The sequence below is a fragment of the Vitis vinifera genome, chromosome 17 (genome assembly GCF_030704535.1).
Source record: "Vitis vinifera cultivar Pinot Noir 40024 chromosome 17, ASM3070453v1".
Lineage (NCBI taxonomy): Eukaryota > Viridiplantae > Streptophyta > Magnoliopsida > Vitales > Vitaceae > Vitis > Vitis vinifera.
Genome location: NC_081821.1, coordinates 5,571,289 through 5,588,261, shown reverse-complemented (window position 1 = coordinate 5,588,261; position 16,973 = coordinate 5,571,289). Strand labels below are relative to the sequence as shown.

Genomic DNA, 16,973 nt, shown 5'->3' with positions numbered 1-16,973 from the left:
GTCATTGCCACTTTCCATTTCGTGTGGTTCTAACAGTTGCTAGTGCAGTGTATTGGATAATTTGGATTAGGTGAATTTTACCTATTCAAAGGATTTAGACATGGAGTCGTGGAAGAAAGGACCAAACCAACCTCCATGTTGATTTAATGGGTGGAAATTGTCATTGCTATTGGTCCTTATAATTTCATTCTTGGTATCATGACCATTTCTTGCTCATATTATGTTTTCTTGAATTCTTAAATCATTCTATTCATAAAAACCAATTTTAGAGAGGAAGAAGACTCAGAAAGAATGGAAACTTACGTGGGAAAAGTATGTGGGTGGTTGAGATGAAACTTTAAGCCATTACAAGAAAGCTTTTAAGGCAAATTAAATTGGGACCAAACCCTCTAGAAAGGGAGTGATGGGGTTTCCCGTTTCCCTTTTGAAATTGATTAAGACTGCACACTGCTGTAAGTTGTAACGTTTTTGTCTTGTCCTTGACTCTTGAGTGAAAAGTGCTCTAGATGGGGAGGATGGGTGGGTTTCTGTTTGCTTGTCACACAGGTAACATGAACCTTATCAAACCTGCCCATTCGTAAAGTCTCTGGGAAGTGGGGACTGTACCTCATTTTAGGAGCGTAAAGGTTTTTAGGTTTGACAGACTTTGTTTGGTGAGATTCTCCAGACTGAAAATGGTGAAACCTGTGAAGACAAACTGCAATGTCCGTACACTTGTTTAATGAAATATTACTAGAAATATAAAAATATATGCAAATTATTCGGTGGTTCAAACTTATCAATCATTCTAATGACTTTTTCTATATTAAAAAAAAAAAAAGAAGACTTTGATTCCATAGAGGACAGAGGACGACCGTCTTATAAAATCTAAAATAGATCTAAAAGTCCAAATACTAACTTCCAAAATTGAAGTGTGGCAAGTGGCAACCAATCACAACTGGTAGTGGTGAGGTAATCAAAGGGCAATAAAAATTTGAAAAATTCACAATGGTTATTTAATTAAAAGGGATAAAGCAAATATTAATATTACAAAATTAACCCACTTTTGATTTTAAATAACCAAGGCAAGGCTTGTAGGAAACCCATAGACCAAATCATTTATAAGCAATTCCAAGAAAATATTAGTAAAGTATTTTTAGAAGTCAATCGTAGAGAAAAGCGTGCCAAAATGTCTTAATCTCAAAGCACCATAAACCTAGAATTCAACAGTGAATTGATTAATAATGAGTAGCATTAAATGGAATATCACTTTCATCTCAAAAGGTGTTGTGAACTTGGTCTACTTTCCAAGTAAATTTCATACAAAATCAATTCAAGAAAGCAAGTGATCGCCTAAACAATGCATTCTTCGATACAAAAGACCCCAAAAAATAAGATCACATCACTCGTCACTCCCTCGCTTCTAACTTCTAAGCATTTGAATTCCATAATTTTATGATTACGATAGTGATGTTTTTATCAGACTACTTCTCTGAAACAAGACCCGTCCCGTATTTATAATATTTAATGATTTATATTTTATTTATTAATTGATTTTCATAAGAAGTGAAGGCCAATCAGCAGACATTTGCCCTAAAATCGACGATTCACCTCATCTTGTTCACTTGCTGCATCTTCATTTCAACTATATCAATCGTAACCGAGAACGGGTCAGAGATGACCAGATTGCAAACTTGACCGATCCACTGAATGCGTTTTGTTTCCCGAGAAAATTAGGGTGGGTATGTAAGCTTGGGCTGAATACCTTAAAGTTTTAAGTATAGTTTGAAATTAGTTGAAGTGTGGGGTTGCGAGTGTTTTTACTAATATCATCTTTTTACTTATTTTTTAAAAGAGAATTATGTTTTAGGTAGATGAGCCCCTAAATTAATAAAAGGTCCATATAATCCTTCAAATTGAGTTGAAGGATATGAAATAGTAATGGACAAATATACCCTTTAAGAACACATATAAAATATTTTATAAAATTAAGTTAAATAATTTTCTTCAATAATTTTTTTTCAAAAATATTAAATTAATTTTTTTTTCAAAAATATTAAATTAAGTTAAAGTGTTTAAAAAAAATATTAAATTAAATATATTTTTAAATATTAAATTAAATGAATTTATTTTCAAAAAATATTAAATTACATAAAAGTATTTTTAAAAAATATTAAATTAAATAAAAGTATTTTTAAAAAATATTAATTTTTTTTCCTAAAATCAACAAAGAGCATTTTTGGAAATACTCAAGGATGATATCCTTCAACTCAATTTCCATACTTTCATTGGGTCTTGGGCTCAATTTGAAGAGTTACATGAACCTTTTGTTAATTTGGGGCTCATCTACCGCAAAAACATAATTCTCCCTTTTTTAAATGTAATTCATATATGAAATGACCAAATTGCCTTATTTTTTCAACCTCCAAACACCTATCATCCAATTCATTTTCTTTTTTTCAACATTGAAATTAAAAAAAGGCAAACTACTCGGCGTGACTGCCGGCAGCCGGGCCCACGCCCCCTACTGTTTTCCTTTTACTTTTTTAAAGGGATTGACAAGAAAATAAATGAAAAAGAAAGAAAAAGAAATTTCGAAGAAAAAGATTAGTATCTTAAATTTGTAAAAGTAATTTCTTTTAATAATAAATTTATTTTTTTATATTTTATATAAATATAGTTATCATTTTTCTATTTTTAAAAATAAAAAATAACACTATTCGGTAATTTTTAAAAATGATTTTAGAATTTTGTAAAAGAAAAACACTTTTATGGAAATAGGATGAGCTTTTAACCCTTGTGGAATTTCTTCCCGTGGTCACAATGCTAAAATGCTTTTATTGGGCCCTGTGCAGGGCTCAGGAGGCCCACCCAACCTGAGGCCTACGCCTAATGTTGCTAAGTTGACCCAATTACTCAATTTCAATCAACTAATTAAGGATTTCTTATTAGACAGACCCAGCAATTTAGGAGTTTTGAAAAAAAATTATTATTATTATTTTTTAAAATTTTCACAAAGTAAATCCCCATCCAAAATAATTCTCGACCATAGTAACTATAATTTTGGTTTTTTTTTTTTTTATATCATCAAATAATTGTTAACTACTTTAACTTTACTATTAAAGCCATAATTAATGATTATGATTTTAAAGATAAATTTAAAACCGTAATCATCAATTAAAGAAATCTCGGACCAACTCAATGTCAAAGTGGCTAAAATACACTAGTTTGAAAATTATTTTGGTCGTAAATCTACCTTGTAGATTATTTTTACTTAAAACTTAAAATTTAGGCGGAATGAAGCTTTAAGGTTTATGTATTTGATCAGACCAGCCTGATTCAGTAGAAGAAGAAATGAAAACGTACCATAGAAACTTAGTACATCGGTCTCTCAAATTTTCTGTTTCACAAAACAATATAATTTGGGTTACAACTTACGTTCAATTAAGTAATGACAAGAAAAAGCAAAGGAGAGGAGCTTAAGATAAATAGAAGCCTTGAATGAAAAAGCAGCTTCTCAACATTAGGAAGGAAGCCTCTATTGTAGACCAGATACAAAAATAAAAGGTAATATATATTTGCCTGTTAGGGAAATCTGTGCATCCCAACAAGCCCAAAAATACTACATGTACAATTGGTCTTGTTCTCAACTGGGTAGTTTATAAACCAGGAGAAGACATGAATAACCCCCTCCCAACAGGGGAAGGAACCCAAAAAAATGAATAAATTAAATAGCAAAAAAAGAATATTATTGAATTGTCATATTAGTTTTTGCAAGTCTTGTGCCTTTTCAGGGCTTGGTCAGAGTCTCCACCACTGCTTGCAACTCTAGAACGTGCCGTGGCATGATTACTAGAGGGAACCTGGTTATCCTAGGAGTGGACAAAAGAAAAAAAGAAGGGATCAAGATTGCATTCTACTGCTCTACAGAGCTTGAAGTTAACAATGGATATGCATATATTGCATGAAAACCAAATACGATGGATGAATACCTTGATAATGGGTGTTGGGGCAGTAGGTCTGCTGTTTGCTTTATTACCTAAATCAATTTGCACTGAAATGCTGGCTTTTGACAAGTCCACTCCCGAACTCTGCAATGCTTGTGTCAGAGTATTCAACAACCTGTTCAATTTAAGCATTCCTTGGTGTTATCATCTTACACACTTAAACATTCAATCTCAATATAAGGGTCTCAACAATTGTTTCCCTTTTGGCAAAAGAACCAGTGGGGGGAACTATTTTCTCAGAGGGAGAGAAAAAATAGTTCCAACAGTAATAATTGGGTGCTTAAAAAACAAATGAGTTTTGGATTTTATGCTAAAATAACCTCAGACTACTAGCATATAGGCATCAGTGTAAAGTCCTTCTTCCATGTGTAGAGATGGGAATGTATTAAGGCAGCTGCCTAGTTCTCTGTGCAAGAGGAAAGCAAGCCCAAGGACAGGATGGACAACAAATATTGTTCAATGCAATTCCAACAAAGAATGTCTTACACGACAAAAAACATAGCAGTGTGCGACAAATACAGATGTGCCTCAAATATCATGCTAAAACCAGCCAAATATTTAACGTAGGAACCCATACAACTCACCATCTTCTATGTACCATGCTTAATACCATCCTAAGTGTCTTAATCATGAAATTCTTTTGCACTGCTTACCATATGCCACAAATTATTTTCCAAATGAAACAAATTGAAAAAAATTGTGCCACTAAACTCAGTGATATAGCCGAAGGATCTGGATCAAGCATATGAAATCATGATTTCTTTTTGACCTTTTTTGTTTAAGTGTATACCCCAGGAACATTCCCAAACAAAATGAAGAGAGAATAATTCAAATACTAACCCTTGGGAATATGCACTCGAGATGCTGATGGTACCCCCTTCAATAGTTAGCTCCTGCTCTTTCAACTTATCACTTGCAACAGTGCACTCAGTGGTAACAGATGATCTGCTCTGCCATAACTGGGATTGTGGCAGAGATGCCATATTTTCAGCATCAGGTGCCAGCCTAGGCGGAAGTTGGGCTAGTCCACCACCTCCCACAACAGGAGTGAAGATGTTTGGCTGCAACTGCATATGAATGGGTACCGCCTTGTTTGTTAGTCCAGGGTGGCGATCCATTGCTTTGAAGGTAGTAGAAGCACTCAAGTCAGATTCAACAGGGTTCTGTGTGTTCCTGGAAATGTTTGGGGAGACAGCAACATTATTCTCATCAAACTTAGCAGAAAACATTAATGCTGGACCAGACCCACTATTTATGCCTCGAGATTGATCAGCAAAACTTTCTGCTGGCCTGTGACTGTTTCGCTGTTTTAGAAAAAGTAGAGGAAGTCACTCAACAAGTTTCAGGAAGAATAAGCATTTTAAACAAGGCAGACCCATTCGAGGAAAAAAGGGGTCCAAGAATCCCATTTGGACAACCCCAGAAAAAGTAAAATAAGAAAAGCAAAATATCCTTGTCCAGGGGTGTCCCTGCTTGTGTTTGCAATCACAGAAAATGTACTAAGCCTAGTATAGGATTTACCCATGGCATCAATTTTGCTGATTCGTGGTTCCACCCTTGGAATGAACCTTCATATTTATGTACTTTTTCTTGTAAAAACTGAATGTACTCGATGACCTGCATAAAGATTCAGATTTCCTGTTAACAATTTCAAGAATTAAATTAACGTCAAACAAGGGAAAAAAAAGCTATTATCATAAGACATCCATGTACCTCTAATAAGAATGATGCTTTGTCTCTCTTTTGGTCACTATGAGGGATAAGGTCTCTCAACATCTGAAATCTGCACCCATAAAGTTTGAATTTCAAGTCAAGAACAATATTGCCAAATCAACAAATCCCACAAAATTGTGACTTTTATTTCTAAGATTAAAAAAAGGTAAGTTTCTCAAAATCATGGCAACTTTATAATAATAGAAGAGTGTATCACAATAATGAACACTCACGAGTCACTAATACCAATGTTTACTCTAGCAGCGAGCAGAAAATTATGGAGGAAATTTTCCAATCCAATCTCTGGTAAACACTATGTATCTCTTTTCACTTGAAACCTACAACTTAGAAGAGGCTTTCCTAAGTTTGTAGGTATGCAACACAAGAACTAGACTTTTTTCAAAAACAAATAATTTTGGGATTCCCCTGTTCAATAGTTGAGCAACCTAGTATATTTTCATTTCAACTGTTTCTTACATCAAATCTAATAATTAAATGAGGAATAATAGGGAGAAACACACAAAATACCCAAAAAACTATGATACAGTTGCCATTTTTGCAATAAAAAATGGAGTAAAGTATTTTAAATGATCATTTTAAGAGGCCTGAAGCCAACAGATGCCCTCCAACTAATTTTAATTAATAAAAGAAATTGTGAAATTTATGAACTGAAGCACCCTATGTGAAAGCTTAGGTTGAAAAAGTAGTTTCCTTACTCTGAAAAGGAAAGGTTAAACAAACAATGGGCATACACTTAAGAACCAAGAACAAGGAAGGCAAATCATTACTGATGGAATTAGAAAAGAAGATAGCATCCACAGTTAAAAGGCAACTTTGTACCGGATGAAACTAATATAATTGATTTAGGGGAAACAAATAATCAAGTGTCAGGCTGGTAACACTCGCCTGTCGTTTATCTTGCTCCTCCTCCTCTGTTCAGTTGCGGAATGTTTTGAGCGCGGCGTGACAGCCTTCTGATCACTGCTCTTCCCATCTACTTTCACAGTCAAATCCCCTGTAAAATCCCACAACTGTCTAAGATGAAGTAAAAACAGGAGAAGAAGATACAAAATAAAATAAAAGAGCAGGCTGGCAGGTTCAACTCTTTTCCCACAATAGAAAACCAGTCCAATATGCCATTTTCTTCGGAAGCCAAACCTCAGCCCAAAGAAAAAGAATCTCTCATATATATCATGGAGGGCCAAACACTTCAAGTGACACCAAACAGCTGCAAAATTGTCAAGTGCATGAGTGTTACCTTTGTTTGAGGAGCTTTCTTTCTTAAGAACAAACTCCTCTTCATCTTCTTCTTCCTCTTCCTGGGTACCTTTAGCTGAAGCTGACTGTATCATCTCCATGAAGCTCTGGTTCTTCTGCCCAGATGACCTGCAAAATTTCCAAAAGTTTGATATCAACAATTGTATTATTAATGGCAATTTTTTTTATTTAAAGAAAACCACAAGCCAAATATACAGAAAACTCAGGAAAAGGAAGAGGAAAGAAGAGATGGTGACTGACTGAGAGGATGAGAGAGAGCTGAAGCTGCTACGATGGTTGGAAGGGGATTGAGATGGCCGCTCCGATGTCCATTGCCCCAACTTCACCGCCGGCTCTGTAACAGAAGCAGCCCCTGGATGAGTTTGACTGTGATGTGGGCCCATGGCCTTGGTGAGTTGGTGTTGAAAGCTTTAAGCTTTGTGGTGGTAAAAGCATTCATTATGGACCCACCACATGTTCCTTTTCACTTTAGTGTTACCTCACCCACTCTTAAGTCTTAATGGTATTCATTGCATATCCCCAAAGATCTAAACCATTTTAATTAACTTTTTTCTCCTCTTATCCTGATTTAGCGCTTGCTTTCAATCGTTTATGAATTCCTTTGTTTTTTTTTTTTTTCTTTTTCTTTTTCTCTCTGTCTATATCCATGGAGCTAGTCATCTCATCCGAATCCCTTTACCACCCACGTCCTGTACCACTAAATAATATATTTTATGAGTCAGACTAGTTCTCAACACACTGTTCCCTAGGTTCGTTTCAGCCTCGCAAATAGAACCATATCATTTCTGATGCAAGGATCTTTCTCCCACCACGACAAACTTTAGTTCAGGTGGAAAAGGGAAGAAAGAAAGCTGTATAGTGTTTGCTGAATCCTCCGGGGTATATGCTCCTCTTAGTTCCAACTATTGTAACTTGTACATATAGATTAATGTGGTTTCCAGGTGCCTATGTATGTTTACATATGAACAGAAAATTATTCGTCTTAGTATAGTATGTGCCTATCCATATCCAGAGCTAATTAAAACATTTCATCTCATAAAAGAATTCTTTCTCCATGTTTGCTTTCATACATCTATCTCAAAAGCATTGGAGCTAATAGTAATTGCATTATCTAGTTTCTAGTACTAAAGAAATAACATACATACAAACATTAAGTAGAATAAACCTGCACGTGTACGTAGTCACCCTAGATTAGCCCACGTTTTTAATGTTTATTTTCAGAGCCTCAGTTCTTTCTCCAAGCTCAGGGTAAAGCATTTTACCAGGACCTTATCTCCTATATCCTAAACCTAAGCCAACACAGCTCATGCTAGACTTTGATGCCCAGCACTTGAACCATTACATTTCAATCTATGTGGACTACAAATGGTGGAGGGCGCATGACAAGTGGTTGTGAAACCGCGAAGTGAATAAATGAAAAAGCAAAAGATCAACTTTGGTCCAAGTACATGTCAAAGTAATACTTTGAATTGGACCACAATAATCTATTACCTATAGGCAAGTGGCAACCCATGTCTTGACTTCTTAACAAACGACAGAAGGAACAGCATGCCCGGCCCCATAAGATGGCCAAGGCTCCTACTATCTTTTTTTCTTTTTTGGATTGGCAGGCCTCAGCATGCCCTGCCCCATAAGATGGCCAAGGCTCCTACTATCTTTTTTTTTTTTTTTTTCTTTTTTGGATTGGCAGGCCTAGGCTCCTACTATCTTGTTCACACAACAAGGTTGCAGACTACATGAATTGATTTTTATTTGTGCGGTCTTGTGCTTTGGTGGGTACTGTGCATTAGATGATATGATGTTGTAAGAAGATCTCTTAGCTGGGTTGATTCATTATATACTATAAATACTTTTAAACTTTTGTTATGAATTCTGTTCATTTATGACATATCCAGCAAAACTTTGAGGGCTCATATATGGTAGTAGCTCTACTTCTTGAGACGATTAGGTTTAAAGATGACAATAAGACAAGTGTTTTTGGTATTTTTATTGAGTTGGAGAAAAATATAAATAGATTACGGATAGATTTAGGATTAGTTTTTAAACCCGAATCAGATTTGGGTCAGTTGGATATTGATTTGTTCGGCCTTGTCTAGCCTACTGTATATATATATATAATTAAATAACAAAACTATTTTAATTTTTTACATTTTTCCTTCTTTACATATAAAACAAAAAAAACATAAAAAAATCATTATTTACAAATTATATTTATTTTAAATATGATTAAAATAGATTTTAAATAGAGAAAGGTATGGAAAATTCCTATTGCCACTCTACCTCGTCTTGTCTGTTTCCTTTCCTAACATATGCTCCGTTGCCATCCCTATTTAGGTTCCTAAAGCTGTATTGTGCATGGACATGCAAATATTACATTCCATCCATTTCCCATGGCACCCCCGCCCCAACCTTAAGAATATTGTTCTGTGGTTGAACGTTCTACGTGTGTGTTTGCCATGCATGAATGATTCAAAATGATAACAAACTGGAAATAAAGTATTTATAAATTTACCTATTCCAATGGATCTTTCTACTGCATTCTCCTTCCCTGCCTTTCCTTTCTTTACTGCAGTTTCTTCCCACAATGTAAAGCCACTTCCAGTATAAGAACTACAGTTCGAATTTTCTTCGTTTCTATCGGACGTACTTGCTTGAGCTGCTGTAAATATTGATCCCTCTGGCTTTGGAAGCCTTTGATTAAAATAGGAAATGTGGCTTATACTATAAGTCCCAATTCCCCCCGGGAGAATGTGCTCAACTGAAGAGTTTGGGGGAGGAGCTGGTGGTGGTGGTTTATCCACAGTTCTTATCTCAATTGCATTTTCTTCCTTGATGCTGTTTTTCTCTCCCCGTTCCAGTGGTTGTAGGAAATCATGAGTTTTTAGGTAACCTGCTGCTCATAAAGGAAAAACATGACTCAAGATCAGATTTAGACTTTGTTAAAAATACTACTAACGTGTTAGCAAGTATAATCCTGAAATTTAAAGGGACAAGAAAAAGATGATTAACCACCCATGCAAACTACAAAAACTATGAGATGCAGGTACTTTTGCCATGGTCTTAAAACATAATTAGTTCATGGAACCAGCGGGCTTCACTTCAATTTGGATAAGAAGTGAGGTGATTTTCATGGGAAAAGTAAAACAGCACTCTAAGATTTCTTTCTGGGGAGATCGGCTGTTTATACCTATCTTCATTATTGGCTAAAAAACCAAATAAAAATTTAAGAATTTCAACAAAACTTGGAAAGTTGGACCAAATAGTTAGAAGTTACACAAGTTTGATGACAAAATTCTTATAAATCAGCTGTTAGGCAAGTTTCTAAGATAAATTTTACTTTGGAGATTATTAATGATTAACGAATGTCAAGATATATTGTTTTATTGTTTTTTAAGTGTAGGCATTGTAGGCAGGAAAGCTAAATTCTCTCTTGAATGGAAATTAAGCTGAGAGGAACATTTTAGATACAATTTTTAAAAAATCAACTTTCAATTGTACGATTGGCTGAAAATTGGAGGCATAATTGAGAAATTCATAGAAATTACATTGAACCATGGAAAATAAAAAGGTTTAGACAAAATAAAACTAGGCATTGCATAGATTACACAATTGACTTTTTCAAAATATTTTTTGATAACAAGGGAATTCCAGGCCTGCGTCACAAAATTGAGAAAAGTCCCAGCCACAAAAATTGGAGTACTCGACAAGCTCACCAAGAAAATCAACTATTGGGCCTTTTATTTTAAAAATATGTGAACTTGTATCCCTGTAGCCATTTTCAAATTGTTAAAAAAAATAATAATTTGAAAAATATATTTAAAAAATAATTTATAACCATATATATTATCTTATGAAGGAAAATTTTGAAATATCTATTAAAAATGAACAGCATTACTCTTTTCAGATAATCAATGATTTCAAATGAAATCACACATGCATGCAACTGAAGACCCATTTTGATCTATAGTAAGCAATGGGATTATTTTGATCCGGTGAGTTTATCCTGGTGGAAAATTGGAATGCGATCAAAATGCCTACCGTAATATCAATCATGTCCCATGATCTAGACAGTGCGACTCCATCACATGAACTAGGTGAGGCGAGATTGACCCGGGAAAGAAAGGAACTTCAATCGAGTGACTTACTGACTTTTATATTCCGGCTTAAAATGTCAAATAATCATTTGATGGATGGCATGCAACTTTGGATTTGCGAATGCCATCCGCCTGCATAGGCCAGATGTAATGTCAATTATGTCTAGCTCTAACTCCTGATGGGTCCCAGAAAAAGTCACGCCAATCTGAGGGTGATCAGTGGTAAGCCCTTCCTTTTTGGATTAGGCGATGTCAGCCTATCCAAGACATGGCCCACTATAAATACAAGCCCAGATCCATGATTCAAAGGCGTCACGGGTCTCGGACAATTACTGTATTAATTCTAAAAGATATTTCTTCATAGAACATAAAAATAAATGTAACAATAATTAGTAATTACCCAAAATTATTTAGGAAAAATGCACATACTCACAAAACAACAGACAATATTTTCGGGATCGTAAATTAGCATTACCTTGAGAAGGTCTTGGATCTTGTTGAACAGTTGAATGACTGCACAGTGACAAAAAATCATGTGTTGGTTTCCTACCTGAAAAACAAGAAGTCCAAACAATTCTTAGAAACATTAACAAGTATAATTCCCTTTTTTTTTTCTTGAAATTTTCTTTGATTTTTTGAATTTTTATATTGCTTTTTCTGTTATTGCTAAAAAAAAAATTAAGAGGAAACAATCATATTTTCTATTGTTTTAATTATGAGAAGCTAGAAAATTCATTTGATTTTGCGGAGTCATTAGACTGAGTCTTTTTTAAGAAATAAAAATAACAAATTGTTTTTTCGTAAATACCTTCGGTTCCAAAAGGGCGGGGTTGAGGAAGCTCCATCCAAGAGGAGAGATATTTTCCGTATACTTTTCCTTTTCCTTGGATTATAGAAGGGAAAATTTGCTCGGAAGTCTCCAACTAAACAACTCTTGCACTGTCAGAATTTTTTTTAAAAAAAATCGGAATTCTTCAAGATGCTTCTCAGATCCGCTTACTTATGCAAAACGATGTTCTCAGACAAATTACGCCTCCAACTGAAGATCGGAGGCGCATTCACTTTCTCTGAAAAACTCTTCAGTTTCTGCAAACAACTTCAGACTCTGCGCTTGAAAAAAGTCCAAGAAAATCACTCCAGTGATTTCCGGGAAAATCCTTCTTCTGGCAATTCAACTTGAAAAACAGTCATCTGGAACTTCAAATCTTGAAGCAAACCTGCCACCAAAATCTCCATGAGAAAAGAGAAACAAAGCAAAATTTGCAAAACATGTCCAGAATTCCACACATAGAAGGAAAAACAAAGCCTCCGAAGAAACTGAGAATGTTTCGAACCAAAAACGAAAGCAGAATATAGAAGATTAGAATACCTTTGATCTGAATTACGGTAAAGTTTGAGCAATTCAGGTCGCAAATGCCTCTGCAAGAGAAACCAGATTCGAATTTGCACTCAGAAGGTGATCGAATCCACAGGGCTTGACGGAGAGAGATAGGTCCGGTGGGATCCGACTATTTGGCCGAACGGAAAATGCTGCAGAATCTTGTTCGAATTTCGACAAAAAAATATCTCCTCGGGTCTCTTGAATTTTCTCTCCTTTTCCTTTTTTGAATTTCTTTCACTTTCTCGGACGTGTATTGCAAGCAGTGCGGCGAAAGAACGGGGACTCTGCAGGTCGGAAGGTCTCTCTCTCTCTCTCTCTCTCTGCGCTTAAGATCTTTTATACAGTTTTTCGCTTTCATTTTTAAAATTTCTTTTTAATACTTCTTTCCATTGTTCTCCGTTACGTTCCAACACCGTTTTCTTAACATCGTTGCGGCAAAGTTAACGGCGTTGATAAGCTGACTGACGGTAGCCGTACGTCCAAGTGACTCATTCCATTCGATATTTAAAACCTCAATAAAAATTTATTTCATTTCCCGCAATAGAAATTATTTCCCTTATATCTTTACAAAAAATCTAAAATATTTGAAGTTTTTTTTTTTTTTTTAAAGTCCAAATTGACTAGACTCACCCTGAATTGAAACCTAACCAAGCTTTTGAAATTCAAATCCAACTATCATTAATTATTGAATTTATTAATTAAATTCGATTAGAAATTGAAATCTCAAAATGCCCTTGGCTTGATTAGAATAATGACCATAATAAAGCTTGGATCTGAGATTAAATTAAATACTAAATAATGAAATTAATTAAATAACTAATTCCTAAATTTAATTTTAACGATTTATGAATTTACCAAATTAGAATCCCTCTCAATTGCAGATTTTTGTGAGCCACAGAAGTTGGTTCAAGAAATGAGACCTGAGAATATCCCACTTTTGTGGGTGAAAAAAGAAAAAGAGGGTGGGGGGGACTGAGGACTGGGGACTGGGGAGGGACTCATCGTGTATGATGATATGGCATGATGTGATTGGTGACGGGACAAAATTCACATCATACCACATCTTAAAGTGCAATAATAATAATACAAAAACAATTGGGAAAAGGAGTATGTCATTAACTCCAAATAATTGAAAATTAAAGGTGTATAAAAAAAAATAGAAAAATTTGGTTTAGAAGCGAAGCGAGAGGGGGGTGAGATTAGGGGAAGATAAAAGAGAAGTGATGATTAGGGCACAGATCCCCAATGGATTAAGATAAGTAAGTGAGGTTAAGGTTCGAAGGTGTTGGGGGGCAGAGTTAAGGCGAGGCTCAGAGGATGTTGGTGGTAAAGGAGCAACTGTCACGTGCACTCCCCCTCTGTTTTTAGCTGCGCCGGGAAACCCGCGACTCTCTCCTTCCCATGTGCTTCACCCCGGCCTCTTCATTTCTACCTCTTTTTTAGAACATATTTGATAATATTCACATTATTTTATTTATACGAATTGTTATTAATACCTCGCTTCAATTTTTTCTTTTTTTCTTAAATATTAATTATCATAGCGCAGACCACCCCTAAGTTTGATTTATTTATATTTGATTAATGTAGTTAATGAATCTTAATATTAATATAGTAGGCTGCGACAATCACGGCATGCATTCACACTACGCTGTGCATTTTTATAAAGTACAGCTTGTCATGAGTCATGACTCATGACAATGGCCGGTCATTTTTTCTTTTTTCTTTTTTCAATTTTCGGTTCCCTGAAATTAAAATTGTGAAGAACATGGGTCTCCACTCAATGGGTGCACTTATTCTACGTAATTGAATTATGAAATCCCACATTTTGCACAATAAAATCAAAGCAGGAATCGATTATGGCACATAAAAAATGTGTAACCCAGCACAACCCATTAGAGGAAGAAGATGTAAATTGATTTTGGTACACGAATTAATGAACCCCACAAGCACTAGAGTTGGGGCGTGATCAATGTGAGATTAAATGGTGTCTTGTCCAAATAAGAGTGGCCAGATGATCATTGGCTCTCATGGATTCCACTTCTCTCCATTATCCAATTTAGAAGTTTCTCCCCAGGGTCACACTCCAAGTTACCTTATTATATGTACTTCACACTTGTCAGCTTACCATATGGTTTCCATAAATAAATGGCACCAACAATCATGGAATACCATGTGGCATGATTTATTATGCATAGCTCCCATAGCAAAATTGTTAAATAACTCGGTGTTTAATTGTAAATTTAAAAAATAATATTAACAAAGGCACTATGAACCAAATCAAAGGGATTCTTTAAAATCTCTAACAAAAACATCAATGAACTCAGGGGGGCTTAATCGAAAACATTTTCTTTATACGGGGTAAAGTGAGGAATATGTGAAAAATCGTGCCAGGAAGATAAATTTGATTTCTTAATTTTTGGGGGAAAGAAATATGATTATGTGTTTAATTGGGAGGGAGAAGAGAAAAGAGGGATTGGGACAGGCAAACAAAAAACAAGAGGTAGCCACAAAAAGCCATGGACGCAAAGTACACGAGTGTATAGCGGCGTGTGGAAAATTGGGAAGGCATATCAAAAGGGGTGTGTGAGAGTTTGTTTGGACACTCAGAATGTGTGGGAAAGAGGAGAGGAGAGGAGAGTGGGGGAAAGGAGAGAGGAGAGAGAGAGGATGTAACGTGAAAAAGTGATGTGAGGTCACATTCACGGTTGTCGTCACAGATGCGAAGGGTGTGGGCCACGTGAGTTGACCCCCCAACTCACGTGCATAAAAACAAGGGACATGTAAAAACACTTAATTCAGATAGCCCAACCAACCAGACACCCATTACTCCTTCCTCTTGTAGGTCCAACTTTTTTTTTTTTTTTAATTATTTTTTTTTCAATTTTAAAACAAACATATTTATATATACGTGAATAAATATTGTGGGGAACCATTTTTCCTACCAATAAGTATTTTAGGTAATCTATCTTCCCTACCACTACGTACCAACAACTCAAAATGATAAATTCAAGTTGTTTGTGCGGTGCTACGAAAATTCCATTATTTCATATTTTAATAATATATAAATATAATAATCAAAATATTGATTTGACTCGTATGATACTAGATAAAGATAAATATAATTTTGCTTTAATCATCCAATATTAAACTAGTGAAAATAACGGTGAGGTTCGATCCCGTGATAAGCATAAGAGAATCAAACTATTTTGAAGATTATGTTCGATTTACAATGATAGATCATGGTTTATTCGTCATTACTAAAACTATGAAATGAATTGAAAAAAAAACGATTAAATTAAACTATGAAACTCATTTTACCTATAGCAAAAAGAACGATGCAAAGTAATTCTCCCTTATATTATGACATAATATGATTAGATTTCTTTGTTTTTGAACATGTCGATTGCATTTGGAAATGTATCTCTTGGGGGCAATACAAAAAGAAATCACTTCTTTATTTATCTTTTTAATTTTTTAAAAAGGAATAAAGAAAAGCAGATGCTCAAAGAAGATTGAAATTTAAGACATATAAGACATAAAATGATGTTACATATAGAAGCATATGCATTCTCTCATTCATCCCAATTATTTAAGCGAGACATAAAGTAATAGGAAAAATATTAAAATATAATAACTAAAAGCCTTACAACTTGTATTAATACATAAAGTAATTGAAACACATTATTTCTAATCCTCCCTAAGAAAGATTAAACAAAAAGTAGAGATTCCAATGCACAAAGACAGCACATTAGGTTCATGAACTCTTCTACTATTGCTTTCCAAATTCCTTATTTAATAAGAATAGCCGCCAAAAGTTCTTAGTATTTGATTTATTTATGAAACCTTTATTTTATAAAATTAAAGAATTTTGTTTTTAAATAACCAAATGGAGCTTGGAACATGGTTTCCCAATTTTGTTTTTCAAAAATGAATTTTCTATTATCATATATATTATAAAAAATGTAACGACTTACATCTAACCGTATAACATATTATCCGCTTTGAACCTCAAAAGCCCTCATGATTTTAAAATACGTTTATATGGTTAATAGGAGTACATACTTATATAGCATCATAAACTTTATCTTTTATTCGATATAGGAGACACTGTGTTTGCATGAGAGTGTTTGTGATGTTTCACATTAGATAAAAAACAAAGTTTATGACATCTTATAAGTATGAGTTTATTTTAATCGAGTAGACGTGTTTTAAAGATGTGAGGATCTCTTAAACTTAGAGCAAACAATATTTACATGGTTGGATGCAGGTCGTTATAAGAAAGTTCATCGAGCTATATAAGTATAAATCCCTTTTAATCATATAAATATGCTTCAAAGTCGTGAGAGTGACGAATAATATTTATACAGTTGGATGTGAGTTCTTAAAAAAAAAAAAAATCCTAATAAAAATTATTTTTATGGTTTATATTAAAGAAAAATGTTCAGGTAAGTATAGTATTGAATAAAAATACTTTGGTATAAATAATTGGAACTTAAGCCAAAGATACAAATAAATTAAATT

The 16,973-nt window shown here is 34.5% G+C and overlaps 1 protein-coding gene across 3 annotated transcripts; it reads right to left on the bottom strand.

Moving 5' to 3' along the window:
* Positions 1-3,476: 3,476 nt before the first annotated feature.
* LOC100243993 (transcription factor BIM1) lies at positions 3,477-12,803 on the bottom strand. Of its 3 annotated transcripts, none has more exons than XM_019226602.2 (12): positions 12,441-12,803; positions 11,880-12,288; positions 11,547-11,621; positions 9,490-9,870; positions 7,218-7,311; positions 6,958-7,085; positions 6,606-6,714; positions 5,700-5,769; positions 5,508-5,603; positions 4,827-5,290; positions 3,972-4,101; positions 3,477-3,851 (listed from the first exon to the last, which is right to left on the bottom strand). In XM_019226602.2, the coding sequence occupies exons 2-12, from the start codon at positions 11,914-11,916 to the stop codon at positions 3,744-3,746; spliced, it is 1,692 nt and encodes a 563-aa protein (XP_019082147.1). In that variant the 5' UTR covers positions 11,917-12,288; positions 12,441-12,803; the 3' UTR covers positions 3,477-3,743. The 3 variants fall into 3 exon arrangements, with proteins under 3 accessions (XP_019082147.1, XP_059590028.1, XP_059590027.1); XM_059734045.1 differs by having other exon boundaries at positions 9,490-9,867; positions 12,441-12,799; XM_059734044.1 differs by having other exon boundaries at positions 3,703-4,101.
* Between the last annotated feature and the right edge of the window lie 4,170 nt (positions 12,804-16,973).